At 40.4% G+C, this 18,881-nt stretch overlaps 1 protein-coding gene across 2 annotated transcripts in view; it reads left to right on the forward strand.

Moving 5' to 3' along the window:
* The window catches only part of LAMA3 (laminin subunit alpha 3), a 111,255-nt gene that overhangs the window by 76,498 nt on the left and 15,876 nt on the right, over positions 1-18,881 (forward strand). For both annotated transcript variants that reach the window (XM_048289411.1, XM_048289413.1), the window contains exons 41-55: positions 2,699-2,808; positions 4,602-4,682; positions 6,077-6,183; positions 8,830-8,880; positions 9,265-9,416; positions 9,954-10,064; positions 10,164-10,275; positions 10,860-11,027; positions 12,150-12,346; positions 13,488-13,604; positions 14,127-14,278; positions 15,618-15,759; positions 16,355-16,454; positions 16,837-16,953; positions 17,037-17,216. In XM_048289411.1, the coding sequence (XP_048145368.1) occupies positions 2,699-2,808; positions 4,602-4,682; positions 6,077-6,183; positions 8,830-8,880; positions 9,265-9,416; positions 9,954-10,064; positions 10,164-10,275; positions 10,860-11,027; positions 12,150-12,346; positions 13,488-13,604; positions 14,127-14,278; positions 15,618-15,759; positions 16,355-16,454; positions 16,837-16,953; positions 17,037-17,216 (1,897 nt within the window). The remainder of the gene's footprint in view (positions 1-2,698; positions 2,809-4,601; positions 4,683-6,076; positions 6,184-8,829; positions 8,881-9,264; positions 9,417-9,953; positions 10,065-10,163; positions 10,276-10,859; positions 11,028-12,149; positions 12,347-13,487; positions 13,605-14,126; positions 14,279-15,617; positions 15,760-16,354; positions 16,455-16,836; positions 16,954-17,036; positions 17,217-18,881) is intronic.

Consider the following 18,881-nt stretch of genomic DNA (forward strand, 5'->3'; position numbering starts at 1 on the left):
GCAGGACAGGCCGTGACAGGAAAGTGCTGCAGCACAACAAGAAGGATCAGGAAGTTTCATTTCAGATTAGAATTATGAAAGCAAATTTTACTTTCACCTCATGAAGTATGTGATCTAGGTTTTCTTTATCCTGTCCTTCTCACAGCTGAATTAACTTTCAGATAGATAGAGCTAAATCAGCCCTTGGTCCTGGGACAAGATTTAGGGCAAGCAAAGTCATCCAGAATAATGTGGTGAAAAATGAAAGCCCTGAGGGCCTTTATTTCCATCATGAACCTCTGCCTAGCCAAGAGCAAGTCTGTCTCTAGAGGAGCCATGGGACAAAAACCTGACGTGGTGCAGAGAAGACAAGGAGGCTTCCCACTGCGGAGCCATCAAGTTCCACATCCAAATTGCAAAGCTTGTTCGCTTGGTTTCCTGCTCCTCACCTGGAGCCCCAGACACAAGTACCTACATTTGTCAGTGTCTCTCCAGCGACAGCCTCCAGAGGAGGCTTTGTGAGGGAGGCTAAGCCAGGCTGGCTCCTTCCCCTGTGGCAGCAGCACAGCCCTCCCTGGCTTAGGCAGTTGCTCTGCTGCTGCTGCATGCTGGTGGAAAGAGAGGAGTGCACTGCCGTGCTACTGGAAGCAGGGGACAGTGGAGGGCAGGAGGAGGTGGAGGAGGCTGGACCTGGTTCTCATGTGTGGGCAAAAGGCATCTCTCTGCCATTAATCAGGCTTTGTGTCCTCATGGTCCCTGCCCTTCCCTCACATTCCCTCAGCAGCAGCATGGTGCCAAGACTTGCTGATCCCATGGCATGTTGCTTCATGTCACATAGCCCCATGTGTTTGACGTAACCTCACTGGTTCTGCTGTGGCCCTAACACACTGTGCTCTGACCTCCTTGTACCATATGGGTGCATGTGGAGTCCGCTGGAAGTTTTCCTTTAGGGTTTGCCATACTTGATGGATTGGAGGTGCTGTGACTCCAGGGGTGTCTCTGACCCTGTAATACTTGAAGGAGGACCCATGAGGGAGTTGCTGCTCTGGCTTCATTGCACTGTGCCTAGGGAGCTCCATGAAGCTAGAGGAGCAGCATGGCACATTTAGAGTGGCTTATATGTGAAATAGCTGAAATTTTCTTTGCAATTACAGAATTGCTTCAGTTTCTATAGATAGAATGAACAAAACAAAAAGGCAGGATATAAACTTGGGGGGTGGGAGGAGGTCACTCTAAGATGAACCCAACACATACATTTTAAATACATCTCTTTTACTCTTTCTGCAGTTGAATTTCTTATTCAGGGTTATAAAAATTGACAGTAGTTTTTCAGAAACAGTCTGAATTTTCCATTAGATTTTTGCAGGAACATATGCACCAGCTTTTGTAGAGGCCGCATTTTAAAATGGTTTCTTTTGCAAATATAGTGCCTTTGTGATACTTGGTGTCAAATGGCTCATGGGGCAGCTGGAGCTTCTTCTGTTCTCTCCCAGAACCTTTTATCAGTGAGCCACAGATTTAATTCTTTAACCAAAAATGAAAACAAATTGAGTGTTACTACCTGAGGGAAGAGCTCGTGGTTGAGGGAATCTGGTGTGAGGAAGTGTGAAGGAGAATAGAGTTTTAGAGACGATGGGAAAGACAGAACTGCTTCTCATTTGTAGGGGAGAACGCCCTCTTCTGCCAGTCATGGTAGTAGGGTCTTCAAACATAGCCCTGAGCCATCAAGATCCCTGAAATGGAAGCACAGTTTGCTCAGTGACTACTTCCAGCCAATTTCCTGCTTTCTTTTTTCCATCTTTTGCTTTGTTAGTAATCCTTCAGCTCTGTGGGACATTCAATCAGTCTGTTGCACAGAAGACAAACAGTTGCAGAACTTGGGAGTGTGAATGCCTCTTGAGTGTTGGTCATTTGGAATTTTTATTATGGCTGCTTACGTATTTTTATGATTCTTATGTATTTGAACAATTTCTATTTTAAATTAGCAATGCTTTACGTAATGCAAAGGCAACTTCCTCATTCTATCTCCATAAAATAGAAATGTATGACAATTAGCACTAGAATTAAGGATGTTTCTAAACCAAGATACAATTCCCAACAATTTTATCATGGAAAAAGTGGCTCAGATGCATCAGTTTCAGTTGTATTCTTAGCTTTTGCTTTCCATCATTTATTCCAGTTACTACAGAAAGATACAAGTAACACATACACTGGAAAAACTACATGAAACTCAATTCTGATCTGAATCTACTAAGAGAAACAATTTTTGTATTTATTTAATGAGTTTTTTAAAGGAATTTATTTGGACTTGATTGCATGCTTTTAGATTGTATCTGCTTTCTAATTAGTGTTAAGATGCAAAATTTGAAGTTTTATATAAACGTAGTGATTTTTTAATTGTAATATCAGGACAGAGTGCATTAATGGTATGCTCCTTTACTAATTATGCATCTGATTGAGTTTCTTTAAAAATATGTTGAATTCAACTTGTTTATCTGTTGCTTTTCCACAAGAGGGAGGAAATTGGGCTTTCTACAGTTAGAAAACTGACTGAAACTGCTCTATCCTGGTTGTGAAGGCAGTTTGGCAATAAAGGCTGGATTATGTGGAAGGAAAAGAACATACTCTCTGAGCAAATTAGCTGCATTTTTTTAAATAACAGTAAAGCCATATTGAGTGATAAAGCACTTCTAACTGTCCTGCTTGTTTTCTTTTCAAGGACTGTCAGTATAATACTGCTGGGGAGAAATGTGAGCACTGTAAAGATGGTTATTTTGGAGATGCCACTCAGGGTTCCTGCCGGGAGTGCCCTTGCCCCTATACAAACAGGTACAGTAAAAGCTTGTAAGGAGAGTCAAGTAGGGGAGGGAAGAAGAAAAAAGGGGGGGGAAAAAAAAAGAGAGAGAGAGAAAAAAGCCCCCAAAGCTCAAACTCTGCTACCGTAGGAATATAATGGTCTTATTCACTGTTCTCATACTGAGAGCTTGGTGGTCTGTCTCACAGCATTGCCTTTTTTAATAAGCTGAGTATTCCAATCCTCATTCAGATCCTGAAGTTCAGAGGCACATTGCTCATAGCCTTGGGGACCCCCAGGCAGTAGTAGTGGGCTTATTTTCAAAACCACCAGCACTTCCTTCATAGTGAGAAATAGAGGTGAAGGTCTTTTCCCTTACACTGGGCATATCCAGAATCTTTCTTTTTTACTGGAATGTAAGATGTTTAACACCATTTCTCTGGCTAGGTGATAAGAGGCAACAATGAAACAAGCCTTTTATAGAAATTCAGAAAAATTAGTAAGATACAAAAATGATATAAAAACATTTAAGGTCTTAAGCACATATCTGGAGCTCTGAAGGGTATGGTTGCTTTTCCTGTGAAAGCTCTGTTTGAAGTGCAAACATACTGAGATGAAAAGTGAAAAAGTGAAACTTCCTTGGATCTAATAAGGTTGCCAGGCTTTTAAAATTGGGCAATAAATTGCATTTTTAATGCATGGTATATTTAGCCAGATTGTCATCATTGGTCAGTTCTGAAACATGGTAAATAAAATCAAATTAAAAAACCAGAAAACCAAAAAACCCAAAACCAAACCCCTAAGCTATAAATTGCTAAAAGCACCACATAGTATTTGCCAGGTGCATTAGCACACACCAAGTAACCTTAAGTAAGAGATTTACACCATCAGACAATAGACAGGTTCATCACTTATCAGAGAACTCTCTGATAGATCTGGTTTTGACAGCCTCTTCTGCAGGTGCTTGCCTGAGGCTGACTGAACATGTTTTTAGTCATTGTTTGCTTTCAGAGTTCTGCAATATCTAGGGAGACCATGAACCTGTGCAGTTTCATAACTCCAGATTAGGGTGGTGCATACCATTCCTGACATAGGAAATGCAACCCACCTGGCATTACTGGAGTTGACAGTTTTCCATCTAGTCAAATTCCAGCAATTCTTAGTGCAGACCTCTGTCTTTGATACACAGACTTGCTTTATCCAACTGTTCATAGATTAAAAATGAAAATAGCAAATGTGGCCCTGCTTTACCTCCTGCCTTTTCCTTCACAAACACTGAACTTTGAATCTACACAAGTCTGCTTGAAAGAGCAAAGAAAAATATTCATTGTTTTAACTAAATCCTTGGATCCCAAAAATTGTGCACAACTCTACTTGGCCTTGGTTAAAAAAACCCTAAACATATTAGCTACATAAAAAGATCCTCTAATGTTTTCATCCATTAAAAAGGAAGAAAATAAAAGCTGTACAAACATGAGGAAATGCTGTCTAGCACAGGCTATTGATTCTTGCCAACTAAGATAAAACAGCTACCCAGACTTTATTTTATGACATCACTATTAAGGTTTACTTTAGGTATTCCTTTTGGTAGTGAACTATTATACTCAGTCCACAGGGCCAGGAAATGATAATTTTTTTAGTCTAAGGAAATAATGGACACAAAAAAATATGAAACTTCAAAGAATTAGTCACAGTAAATTATCTAGAGGCAATTAAATTAGCTGAGAAGTAATTCGGTGGTGTAAAAACTTTTTAATCTGAAAGTCATTAAACTGAACCTCTAGAGTGTAAAATCTATTTGATCATATATTTTTGCTCCTTCTTAAAGATTTGCAACTGGCTGCGTGGCAAATGGTGAAGAAATCCAGTGTCTCTGCAAAGAAGGCTATACAGGAGCTCGTTGTGAACGGTGAGCAACCTGCTTCTCAAAACCAGGAGACACAATGAAAGGAGGGATGTCTGTGTTGGGACAGACACATACAGACAGGCACCTATGCACAGTATGTGCATGTACCTAAGGAGTAGCTATTTATATGAACAGCTGCTAAAGAGTGTTGCTGTAGTGCAATTCCAGTCACAAACCCAGTGCTCCCTGAAGAAATGAAAGCAATTCTCCACGGACTACTGACTGCACCATCTTTACCAAAAAGAGGTGTCTGCCTCTTTGCCCAAGTGCCCTATGCCTTGTCTTATCCTGCACCCTGGTAATAATGACTCCCGCTTATTTCACCCCTTTCCAAGTTAAAAACATTTTCCCCCTTCCTCCAGTGTACACAATGGTGCCTCAGTGGTCTTATCCAACAGGAGCTACGTAACATTTAGCACCATACCCTTCATCCCATATCATTCTGATATGCTCCACAGTCAGAGCTTACACACACCAAGCTGAAGCCATCTCTTTTGCTGGAGCATTGCAGCAGTTTGGCAAGTCAAGAGAGGAACAGCATGGCAGTTTCAGGTAGCCAGAGGAACCAATTTCACTTAGTTGCAAATTCAGAGAGACCTGAAGTGTAATGGAGTGGTGTTGTCTGGTTTGGAAATGTGAGGCCAGTAAGTCATGATGTCTCATCTGACCATAGGACCTGCAGCAGGACATAGTCTTATCCTTCAAGACTGGTGCCTTTGACCCTGTCTAATCTGCAGGTTATAGATATTTTCCAGATTTAGCTGTACCTCAGCTGCTCATCATGGCCCTTTGATTCTGCATTACCACCCTAATAGGTCTTACCACAGAGTGACTTCTAGAAATATTAGCTATCCAGTCTGAACAATGTATTCTACCTTTAAAATACTTAGAGATCAGTCACACAGACTGCTTTGCTGGCAGGAGGCAAGAGGGGGTATCACGCAGCAGAAGGGTGATGATGTCACTCAGTGCCATTGCTGAAATCTCACCTATGTGAGATGCAGTGTGGTCCTCCTTAATACGTGCTTTTGGTGGGATGACAGACCAGAATGGTATGATGTGCTTGGTTAAGCCTTGTCAAATTTTCTGTGTATGTATGTCTGTATCTGTGTGCATTGTTTCTTTTTCAGATTAAGTGAATTATTCCTACAAGAGCACTGTGGGAGTTCTTTTATTTTTAGAAAAAAATTCTGCAGCGCTCACAAAGATACTTTTAGCATAGTGCAGAGGATACTGTAAACCAAAAATATATTTCTTCTGTCTGAGTCAAGACACGAACTCAAAAGTTCTTGTAAGTTTCTTCAGGAGAATAACTAGGTTTTTATCTCAAGGGAAAGTATATTTCACAAAATTAGCTTCAACTGTTTAATAAAAATTACTTGTTTCTCTTTATCTAGCTGTGCTCCTGGATACTTTGGAAATCCACAAAAACATGGAGGCTACTGTCAGAAATGTAACTGTAATAATAATGGGCAGCTGGCTAGCTGTGACCACCTGACTGGAGGTATGTGAGGGCCTGTGAACATGGAAGGGAGCATTGTTTTCTCTTTGGGAAGCAAAGAAGGAAGGTACTTGGATAAACTGAAGTGAAGGAAAGATCTAGACTTACAAGAACTGTAGATAATGTTTTACAAAATATAACATTTCCCAAAACATAACACCACAGTGATAGAAGGGCTGTCCTGAGTCATCAGGTTTACCCTTCTAAACTGTTTTATCCTGTATTTCCCTTCATAAATTCTGCCAACTTTATTTTGGTTTTCTTTCATAGCAGTGTTTTTAAATATGTCATGGTTTCTCTGCTGACATGGTTAAATCATATCATGCCAGTCTGTTATGGATTTAGGAAACTGAGCATCCTCAATATGCCTTTTTAAAATGTATTTGGCACAGTTTAGTGAAATCTTCAGTGTCTGCATCAGGCACTGTGCCTTCTTAGGTATCCAAGCTGACTGCATTTACAGTGGAAGTTAGAACCTGACTCAGGAGGCTCTTCTATAAATCCTGCTACACATTGCTCTGCTAGCTAAGACATCCATGATTTCCCAGAATCAATCACATATGTACTTCACTACTTGTAAGCTCTTATGTAATGCCATGGGCATATGTTTGCTTTATCTGTTAGAATTCTGAAGTAAAGGGCCTGATGTCACATTCTTCAGAGTGTCTTTACCTTGATTCACCTTGGTCCCTTGGGATACTCTTTTATATTCAGAAACACAGGCCACTGCTCCTGAAATGTCCTTGATTCTCCCATATTTTCATTACCAATAAAAATTCACTTTTCCTTCCCTGTAGACAGATTTTCTTCCGCATATGCTAGTGAAGTTTCCAACTAATAATTCCAAATATTTCCCTACTCTTCATTTCAATGCACTGCTGTTCATACTGCAGTCTAGTAACTGCAAGGAACCCATTGTCTTTCCTTGGCCACAGAAATTAGAAAAACAGCAAGTGATGTGAACTGCTGTTGGCAGCTGGTGCAATTTTTCATTAGCTTGTTCTCATCTCACGTTTCACCATTGGAGTAATACATCTCTATATTATACCTTGTATGGAACAGATCCAAGCAGTGTTTGATGTTTTATCATTCCTTTATTTTTGAAGCAAGAGTTTGCTAGGACAAACAAGCCAGTTTGTTTTCTTCCAACTATCCTGATCAGCTGTCTCTTTCTGTGCAGTAGGAATAAACCCCTCTGTGATCATTGGCACAGCATGTTCTGGCAGGTTCTTGTTGCATGATGTTGGGCGCTTGGCCAGCACTTCACCATTTCTTGGCTGATACTGTTGGTGCACAAGCTGTAATAATAGTTCTATTTAATTGGTGCTTCACAGCAACAGCTGAAATGTGTCTGGTGTTAGCTGAATTACGCAACAGCAGAACTGCACGGATGTTTGAATTTCAGAGAAATTTCCTTCCTTCTCTTAAAAATATATTCTTTGTGACTTGTCTCCTTTTGGTGGCAGCGATCACTACCAATCCCGTTTAACCTCCTGATGACTTAATGTGCAAGTGCTAAAGGAAATGGCACAGCTTGGCAGTTTGTTCCAGGCTGTTTCATGCTGCTGTTAAAGTTCAGGTCCAATTTTATCACTGTATCCTCTCACAAGTTGCAAGCTGTTGTTGACTCTTTGGCAGCAGCAGCCTATACTGAGTGCATCCTTTTCCTTCAGAGGAAAAGATATAGAATCATTAAGGTTGGAAAAGACTTCCACGATCATCAAATTCAGTCTTTGACCAAGATGCACAGCCCTTTTCATTTTCAAGAGGAGATGAGAGGTTGGCATTGGGACCAAGTCTGTAGAAGGAACATGGGCACCAAGATGGGGAGATTCCTGTCCTATATGATGGCATTTTTAGGAGCCAGTTCCTTTCCTATCTCCTAGAAGTTAGGATCCCAGGATGTTACTCCACATGCACCTGGAGACTGTTAAGCTTCTTATAACAGGGTTTGTAAAAACCAAACAAGTGCCTTGGACAGGAAGTCACTTGTGCTGGCTTGTTGGAAAATCTGAGGGCAGCGTTTGTTATATACCACCTGCGTCTGTGGTCCGAGCTGCGTGCCTTGTCTTACGTACAGTGCCTCCATCTGTGCACACACTAGTGGATTTCTCTTAAGCTTGATTAATACCTTAATCTTGCAAGCTGTGACAGGCATGAAGGAAGGTCATAAATATTTCTCAGTTTCTTGTGGGTAAGACATTCTTTGGGGAATCAGAACCTGTGGTTTGAACCTGGATACTAAAGTAGATAAAGGTGTTTGAACTTATGTCCTGGGTAAAGTGCTTTAACGATACAAGCTTGTATCCAATCCTGGTGGTGTTATTCTAGGCAAATTCTAGCAATACATTTGGCAGACTTGGTGTGAGAGGGTCTCCTGCTGCTACCCAAGTAGCATATATTGTGGGATTGCAATAGGTTTCTTTTGAGGGATGGAAAAGGCGTTGCTTTCAGCAAGGCATAAATGGGAGTTGAATATTTTGGCATGTTTAAGCCTTCTGAGCATTTCAGCTCATTCACAGTGGATATGGATTTATGAAAGGGCACCATCATGTTTTAATGGCTGCCAAACATGAAAAGTGAGGGAAATAATTCAGTAGTATTTCCATAAGACGACTTTGGTTACTAATGATAACCTTGTGATTTCAGAATGTTTCAATAATGAACCAAAAGATGTGGATCCCAATGAAGATTGTGATGGTAAGTAATAAAATAGATCTGCAGTTGGATTACTTTCAGCTGGCTCTGAATACATACTGGTGACTCTTTTAAGGGTGACAGAGTTTAAAAAAGGACTGAGGTATCCTGTAATGAATGTTTTGAAAGCAAACATTCAACCAAATACTTGGAAAAATGATTAAAGAGGTGCTCATTTAGTCAGATGTAAATGGAACCTCCTCCTTACTTCTGACTTGGGTCACTTTCCTTTATGCTGCAGGCTTTATTTTTGCCTTTGTTCTTTAGGCAACACCAGGTGACAAGCTTCAAAGCTTTTCATTCGCATGTCACTTATTAATGTGCTCAGCGAAATGTTCTCTGTGTTAAATATCAAGGATACATATTGATTTCCATTGCTCTCTCCAGCTTGTGATAGCTGTGTGATTACACTGCTGAAGGATTTGAGCACAATAGGTGACGAGCTTCAGCTCATCAAGTCTCAGCTGCAAAGTGTCCATGCAAGTACCCACACCCTGGAGCAGATGAGAGACCTGGAAACACGCATCAAGGACTTAAAGGTAGGCATACAGAAACAGAAAAGTAGATTTCAGATTGAGTGGATAGGCAATGAACTCAGAAACTTCTGCCATAGTTTTGTCAGTTTTGTCAGGAGACATACATCAACCCTGGATTCCAAATACCAGATGCTGGCAGCACTGGGCTTCACCTGTTAGAATGTAGCTGTGGTTCCCATGTCGTGCTCTGAAACAGAATCAGTATCTCTGCTTTTTGTGAGGCCTGCTCACCTTGGAAGTTATATCTCAGAGGTTTCCCTCTAGCTATGTCTTTTTCAAGCACTTCATGTCTCTGCATTACTGAAACCCCCCAACATTCCAGTTGCCATTACCAAAATTGATTCTAAAAAAATGTTCTTTGGTTGGAATAGCGGTTGCTATACTCACACATAAAAACCTCAGGGAAGGAATTGGTCAGTTTTCATATCAGTAATTCTGCTTTTATTTACCTTGGATAAAGATTTAATCCAGTGAAGTTTTTACTTTTTCTCTGCTGTGCAATGGGTGATGCATTAGATTGTTTTTTTCCTTTCTTTTCAGGTCTTATTGAACAACTACCGTTCTGTTGTTCATAATCAAGGTTCAAAGGTAGACGAATTGGAGACAGAATTCCTTAAACTAGATCGTGATTTAAATGCTCTCCAGGAAAAGGTGACTTACCAAATCTATTTAAAAATTCACATCTCCTGACTATGTATTAGCATGCTGTATCCAGATACTTTCAATCTAATAATTTTTTTTCCTTGCTAGGCTGAAATGAACTACAAAGCAGCTGAGAGATTATTTAATAATTTTGGCCAAACTCAGCAGAAAGGAAAGGATTTGGTTTCACAAATACAAATAGTGGTCAACAATATACAAGGTAAAAAATAATTCCTAACTCATGTTTTGATTTAGAGCATCCTTTCGGTTTATTTACAATATTCTTAATTAAGCATAAGAGGTTTTCTTAGAAAACAACTTCATAAATCAGAATTTTGTTATAGCTGTAGAATTCACTCTTCCTATTAGAAATCTAGTATGTAATGTTAGTTTAGGACCCTGTGTTCCCTATGAAGTGAAAAGGGACAGAGAAGTTTCACTACAGGGACATTTTGAGCAACAAATTTGACTATCCTGACTCAAGTCTAACTTTGTTCTGGGTTGTTATCATGGGCTCTTTAAAGTTAGAAGTTTAAAATTATTGCTGTGAACTTGGTCATTTGGGACAAATTCCAAGGCCAATGCTGTCTTACTATCTCTGGTTGTGTGACATGGGATACTTTTCGTCCTAATAGAATTAATGCAAAATGGATTTGCTTCATTAAGGAAAAAATAAGACTTGCCTATTGCTGAATTTGTTAATGAAGCAGATCCATCTCAGAAAAGAGGTTGGCCCCATCATTGGAGCATTTTGAATAGGTTTAAGCACATCCTCTTTTTAACTTTGAGAGTGGTTTTTTTCAGTGCTCTTGGAACAGATAGCTGGTACAAATGGAGGAGGTAACAACCTGCCCCTGGGAGATGCCTCTGAAGAACTGGCCGAAGCTCATCGCATGATGGCAGAGATGCGAAACCGCAACTTCAGCCAACTTCAAGCTGAGGCAGAGAAGGAGAGAACGGAAGCTCAGCAGTGTAAGTGCTTGTTCTCTCAGCTTCAGACTTTCTAGAAAGATCAGTCTTAAATCTGAAGCATTATTGACTGGGTTGGAGTGGAGGGAGGGGCTTTTTGCAGTGTATCTCTGAGATGTGTAGCTGTTGTTAGTCAACAGGAAAGTGGTAGTTCTGGAGGGGATTTAAAGGCATTTTTAGTTGTTATAGATGAAAATGGGTTGAGCTGGGGAAGGAACCCAGTAGATCCTCTTTTTGTAACTACATCAATCTCAGTAAAATAAAGATGTAGGCAATCCTTATACACCTATGCAATACTTCTGTGTATTGTAAGAGATGGGCAGTGGTACATAGAGTTATTTTAGAGGAATTGCATGTTTAATGTAACAATAGATTTTTGAGAAGCCACTAGAGTAGTCCAAGGACCAGATCATACAAGGACGAGGAGGTTCAGGAGTTCTAGTTGCACTAGTTGTACTCCCTGTCATGTTCTCTGCATGTGTTTTGGATTGGGACATTCAGAAACTTGATTCCAGACAGCAGAGACATCAAGAAAAGGCTTATCTCCTAACCAGAGGCATAGTAGAGGAATATGAAGGACCATATGAGTGACAGTCAATTTCCATCAACCTTGAACCTTGATACCTACCTCTGAGTGACTCTTCTGTATCCTGTTTTGTCGGCAGTGAAGTGGACATGCTTAAGAGTGTGGTTAATTTGACATCTTTTGTGTTCCTATGTTCTTTGAAATTAAAAGTGCCCATATCTCTCCACTGATTACAGAGGAGGCTTTGATAACCAGCACAGTTGTAGATGTCTACGTTGTAGATGAAATTGTTGATGAAATTATGTTATTTCCATATAAAAAAGAAAATTAGTATTTTCAGATCAGCCTCATCCTTACTTAATTTAGAGAACATTTATCTGTGCTCTGTGTCTTCAGCCGCAAACTAGTGAGCAGATTTGATCCAGTGAGATGTTGAATAGTACCTTTGCTATAGCAGCATTGGAATTAGCACTGCAGAAGATGCTCAGTTCACACAAGTACATCTTCAGAATCCTAAATGTCAAGCCCTTTTTAACTAAGTTCGTTCTGGTTCCCTTCTTCTCTGAACAAAACTTTTCTTTCTGGTCCTGATACTGCAGTACTGACACGTGTTAAGAATGAACTACAAAAGTACCACCAAGAAAATAATGGGCTTATTAAAGCTGTGAGGGATGCACTGAATGAGTATGAATCCAAAATCACTGACCTTCGTGAAGCTCTGAATGATGCGACGGGACAAATCAAGGAGGCTGCAGGCTTAAACAGAGATAATGCAGTTCTGTTAGAAGACATTAAGGTAATGTTTGGGTTCAGGAGAAAAAAGTTAAACCTCAGAAGATAAGAAGTGGTTTTGGTTGCTGCTTTTGACCTCGCAAAGCCAAGCAGCCCTAATTCTTTAGACTTTCTTCAGGATCTCTTTCCATCTTCTGCTATGTGTATGGACAGGTATAAATGTAGTGTATTACAAAAAATAATGCCCTAAGGTATATTACTGTGTCCCTCAGCTGTAGGGAGGAGGAGAGAAGATCCAGCAGGCAGGAATTGTGCAGCAAGGTTGATTTATTTAATTATTTTACAAACTCTTCTTCATAGTCTAATTGGACAAGGATCAGCCACCCCTTGGGGTGATTGGCTAAAATCCTAAAACATCCATTGTCAAAATATTTTTCTACTATATCATAAAGAAGACTTCTCAAGGCTGCAGATGTTTGGTTGTTTACAGAACTCTGCTACCTCTTCTGTGAGAGAGAAAAGTCTCTCACGGACTTAGAAAATAGCAAGAAAATCCTTGCTAGCAGCATTTTTGTATCCACAGTAGTGTACTGCTGCTTATGGCCTCTTTGTGTGACCAGAACAGCATGACACAGACACAGCTCTGATGAGAGCAGGGAAGGAAGGATGAGAGCAGAAAAGTGCTCTTCTTACCACTTCTCTTCAGCTGCCACTAGTGTTTTTGTTTCCTTTTCTAGACCAAATTCCTGATGCTGATGTAATTTTCATAGTAAATTCTTTAAAGTATTTAGCTTTAACAACCATGAAAGATAGGAGCAAAAATGTGTGCAATACTGTTAAATTATTTGGGATTAATGTTCTACAGAACAGATTCTGAGGTCTCATCAGGACAAAGACCAGCTGTTATTACTGAGCAGTGTTTGATTTTTAGAGCTGGTAAAATAGTACAAGGAATAAGTGCTGCAGAACACATTCTTTTAATTGTGGTTTTGCTGGAATGCATCACTGGTTTAGCACACTCATGTCCGTATTTTAAAAAAAAAAATGTGACTGTACCTTTGGTAGATCCTACTGCCAGCTAGATTAGGTTTGGGTTTGTTGTTTTGTTTTGTTTTTTTTTTTTAAATTTTGGTTTCAAGATAAGGTTTTTCCTGCCCCTTTTCTTAACTCAATCACATGTTGTTCAACTTTTCATTTTTCCTCAGAAACGGATTGAGGAGATAAATGTGGAACAGAATGGTGTCTTGAATATTCTGAGCTCTGCCCGATCTTCCCTGACAGAAGCCAAGAGTCTACTTGGATTATTGCAAGAGAGCAAAGAGGTAAAAAGTTAACCACCTTAAGAGAGGGTTAAAAACCCCAATATCTTGTTGGAGATGAGGCTTATCTGAGCCAGTCAAGAAAGAAAGGATCTCATGGCCCATCCTGGATGCAAAAGGAGCCTTCCTGCACAGGTTTCTGTAAGAGAAGCTTGTTTGAGGGTTGCAATGTGTCTGAGGAAGACACTGAGCTGCAGATACCAGAATTTGGGAGAACATCTGTGAGAAGTACCATAAGCAATTGTGCTATTTTTGTATTTCTTTCTGGCTAATTGCTTTTAGCCACCGTCAGAGGCAAGATACTAGGCTAGAAGGGTCTTTGATCTGACTCAGCTTTTATGTAATGGGTCTGGAAGCACAATGTAATGACTGCCACTTGTTTCCGGTAACCTGCAGAATAAGTTGGAAGGGAATGTTTTTCCCTTTGATCTCCTCAGGTGCAAGGTATGTGTAACACTGAAGTAGACATGGACAAAATCAAATATGTACAAATAAAAATAAAATTATATCCTTTTAAAACTGTAGGAATATGAAAGCCTGGCTGCTCAACTGGATGGTGCAAGGAAGGATATGAATGAAAAAGTGGCAAATCTCTCCTCAGCAAGCAAAGAACCACTGGTGGTGAGGGCCGAGGAACACGCCAGATCTTTGCAAGATTTGGCAAAGCAACTGGAAGAGTATGTTGCCATTTCTGTAAATGAGTAATTTTTGTACAGAGCATCTGTGGTTGTAATGGTCTGTCTGTAGCTTCACGTGCTTTTATAACCATTCGCAAAGCTAGAGAAATTAAGTTGGTTTCTTTCTGCTTCTTCACAATGTACAGAAGTTTTCTTTTTCTCCAAAAACCAGATCTTCCCATATTTTTCCTGGTTTTTTACCCCCAGAAGCGTGAACTCCCGTATTACCATTTCATAGTACAGTACTAACACTTCATTAACATCTTACTAACAAGAGAAAATCCTCATGTACAGAGTGGGAGGATGTTTAGCATATTTTTTTGGTAGAGTTATTTCAGGTACTCATACTCAAGGATGCTTTTATGATATCAAAGAATAGAGGAAAATAATTGGAATAAATGCTGTCCTGGCAGTCTTCAGGCACACCTGCTTAGCAGTATGGAGGAAAAGACCTCCTTTAGTTTTCTCATCCTTCAAGGAATCTTCGAGAAAGGCAAAAATATTATAAACTTGATAGGAATCAAGTGTTTCTCTCTCCATTATTTGTACTTTACACTGAATTATGAGAGAGGTTTTGGAAGCCTTCTGTGGTACATCAGAACAAAATGGAAAAAAAAAAGGTGAAATCCTGATTTATTTTTGCCTGTGCATATTGTTTGCTTTTTGTCATTACACCAACTAGAAAGTCTCAAAAAGTTAATTCCAAAATACCTAACTTGGCTGGAAAATTCTTGATTAAAACCCCATATTTTTATTACTTTTTTTGTTAGTTTTCAGTGTGATTTTTTTCAGTTAAGAAGGCACTGTTCTCACAAATACAAGGCAGCTCATACTAGACAATTGAATAGTTCACAGGGAGTGGATAGAAGAGATTTTGTCTGTTTCTGATTCCAGAGCTGCTGTGCTGGTTCTTGGGGAAAACACAAAAGGTCTTGTAGTTGCTCCATCTTGTGATTCATCAGGGTGCTGGAGCAGCCAGAGATGATGTGAAACCTACAGTTCTCTGAATTCCTCTTAACTGAATTGTATTTGGAGGGCTGTGATTGAGGTGCCTTATTGTTGACCACGTGCTTTGGTGAATTCTTTCTATCTTAATCATTTAAAGGCTGCTTTGGAGTACCACAGCTTTTCCACATGCCTAAACTTATCCTGTCATCTGAAGAGTCTTTCCGTGTTGGGTCTGCCTCCAAGTTTGCTATTTTTGCAGCATGAAGTTACAGATCTAATTGAAAAACATCTTCTGTATTGGTGCTACTTAGAAAATTGTGAGTTCAGATCTGTTCGGAATACATCTCGCAGCCTTGGAAGAAGGCTGCATTTTTCTCCCTGTTTCCCACAGGATAAAGAACAGTGCCAGGAAGGATGAGCTGGTAGGCTGTGCTGTGGAAGCTTCTACTGTCTATGACAATATCATTGGTGCCATCAAGGCAGCAGAGGAGGCAGCCAACAAAGCTGGGAAAGCAGCTGACTCAGCTTTATCGGTAAGTGTCAGTAAGTGGCCAGATGATGGTAAAGTTGTTACAACCGGATTTTTATTTTCTTTAACTATCGCAGTGGCCCCAAAATCAAACACCTGTGTGTCTTGACATGCTTTATTTTTCTGGGACCTTTATATGAGTTGCTATTCTGCATGTTGATGAATTAGTCTTGGCTTGGCACTAACCAGGCCAATTACTGCCTTTCTTTTGGGACTGCCCGTATGAATATTGACTGTTGCTTTCAGTGCAAAATAAAGAGATTGTACAAGGCAACCCTGGTAATCACTGCAGGTGATTTTACTCTTTTACTCTGCACTACTAACACCCACAAGCTCTTCAGCAGACTTATAACATCTAACAGGTGTATTCTAGTAATTTCCTCCTAATGCCCTAAAATCCATCTGAAGTTTGCTAAAGACCAAGGTTGTAGTATGCTTAAATTACCCTTGATAGTTGTTACTAAAGGTGATGTTCTTCACATGAGATCTCTGCCTGTGTAGAGTTGGGCGTTCTTTAAATTGGATTGGGCTCTCTTTTTTACTCTTAAAATTTTAATGTAATTATCAGCAATCTTACAGTACCATGCTTCTATTATCAGACTGTGAAGAGAGAAGACCTATCAGGAAAAGCTGCAAGGTTAAAAACTGAGAGCAGTACACTCAGGGATCAAGCACAGGAGACTAAAAGGACATTGCAAGGTACTAAGAAAGAAAGTGGTACTAGAAATGTTGACACAGCATGAGAAGCTTTCATTGAACCATAAACTGTCACATCTCAGCAAAGCCCTGCAGCACTTGTTTAATGAAAAGAAGCTAGTTCCATTACAGTGGGACATTTTGTGATGGTTATTTCCAATGGCAGAAAGGCGAGAAAGTAGATTTCCTGCTTCTGCTATGCTCTATGCCTTTGCAGTACTCCTGTCCAGCAAATCCTTTGCCTTGTACTTGTTTTGCAGTGGACTCAATGCTCAGTGGCAGCATGAGCTGTGTAAGAGTGTAGACAAGTGCTGCAACGTCGCCTGTCCAACAGAAAGTTGATATTTTTGTTTAAAATTCACATGGGGCTTTCGCTGTTTTGCAGCTCTTGGTCCAAACCTCGAGGACCTAAAGCAAAGACTTGATGTTGCTGATAGAAAGAAGAATACACTGCAAACTGATCTTCTCTCTGCTCAAAACAATCTCAAGGGGATAAACAGAGGTTTGTTACTTAGTGATCCCTTCTGGCCTGCCCCTTTCATCTGTTACTGTAAGAATCTGCACGTTCATTTCTCTGTGTTTCAGGTGACATTGACAGCATCATCACCAGTGCAAGGAACATGGCAGAAAATGCCAGCTCTGTCACGGATAGTGTGTTGGGTGAACTGGCCCCAATTAAAGCAGAAGTGGAAAAAATTAAGAGTAACTATGGAAGCACACAGAGTTCCAGCTTCAATAAAGCACTGACAGAGGCAAACAATTCAGGTATTGCAGGTGCTTCAAATCACTGTTAGGTGACCATGGCCAGTTTTGCAGCAGAAGCTTTACTCATTCAAAAGTCAGGCACGTACCATAAAGTTAGTATTGTGAGCTTCCTTTCTGCTGTGCCTGTCCCTTTCTACATGCAATAAAGTGACTCAGGCCATTCTGTGGCATGTGTTAAAAGCTGGTGCCGTGGCTGGTCTCTAAAGACTTGGAGGCCAGTGGCAAGCAGGGTGCCCTAGGGTTCTGTACAGGGTCCAATCCCGTTTAACATCTTCATTAATGATCTGGATGATGAGGCAGAGTGTGCCCTCAGCACGTTTGCTCCTGACACTGAACTGGGAGGAGTGGCTGATACACCAGAGGGTCGTGCTGCCATCCAGACAAACCTCAACAGGCTGTGGAAATAGACTGCCTGGAACCTCATGAAGTCCAACAAGGAGAAGTCCTGCACCTGAGGAGAAATAACTCCATGAACCAGTATAGGCTGAGTGGGTGGCCAAGGTGGAAAAAAACTTTGTAGAAAAGGACCTAGGGGTCCTGGTGGGCACCAAGGTGAAGATGAGCCAGCAATGTGCCCTTGGGGTAAAAGGCTGAAACACAGGAGGTTCCCTCTGAACATGACAAAACACTTATTTTACTGTGAGGGTGACTGAGCACTGGGATAGGCTGCCCAGAGGGGTTGTGTAGTCTCCGTCCTTGGGAATGTTCAGAAGCTGCCTAGACACAGTTCTGGCTCTAGGTGGCCCTGCTTGAACATGGGGATTGGACGTTATGACCTCCAGAGGTTCCTTCCAACTTCAGCTGCTCTGTGATTATGTGATTTTCTACTACATTGGCTAGAGAAGGGCCCTAGACAATTACCTTAGGCTACATGTCTGTTAGCTGAAATGAAGTGAAAAGGATTGCACAGAGTCTGTGCTGAATACAAAATAAGGGACAATCACATTCACAAACAACTTCATTTTACATCTTTTCAGCAGTTTTATCTGATAAAGTCAAGTAAGAGGAAAACATTTTAAATAATATAAATACAAGAGCTAGTCCTGGATGGTATTGCAGGGCTATAAATCATCCTTGAAGTTATGAGACTGGTTTATAAGTCATATTTAGAAGAACAAAAGGTCTGGATTTCATTTTATTTGCCTTCTGCATCATAGGGATGAAGTCTGCAAATACATTCAGGGTGTGGTGTTTTTGTTTTGGCTTTGGCTTTTTGCAGTCACAGGAGATGAGGAATTGTTTCCTGTTATAATGAAAGTTGAGATTCTCATCATATTTTCTTTTCTCCTGAAATAAACCTGGCCAGATAATGTAAGACTCACTACTAAATAGTTCTGACTAGCAGCCTTGACACAGGAGTATAATTCGTGCCCTACTCAGGCCAGCAGCCTGTCTACCCCAGTATTCATTCTCTGATGGTGGCAGCAGGAGATGCTACTCAGGCAGTGCACATAAGCCTGAATCCTGTCTTCTGTACTTTGTCCTCATTCTCCCCTAGCATCCACAGCCACTGAATAATAATGTTAGAGACCACACTGCTGTTCTACTTAATATTTTTTTCTGGGCCTTTATCTAAAACATTTTTGGAAGTACTGATTCTGATTGCTTCTGCAAATACCTTTGGCCACAAATTCCGAGAGTACAATAACCTCTGTATAAACTGCT

This window comes from Corvus hawaiiensis, chromosome 30 (genome assembly GCF_020740725.1).
Source record: "Corvus hawaiiensis isolate bCorHaw1 chromosome 30, bCorHaw1.pri.cur, whole genome shotgun sequence".
NCBI lineage: Eukaryota > Metazoa > Chordata > Aves > Passeriformes > Corvidae > Corvus > Corvus hawaiiensis.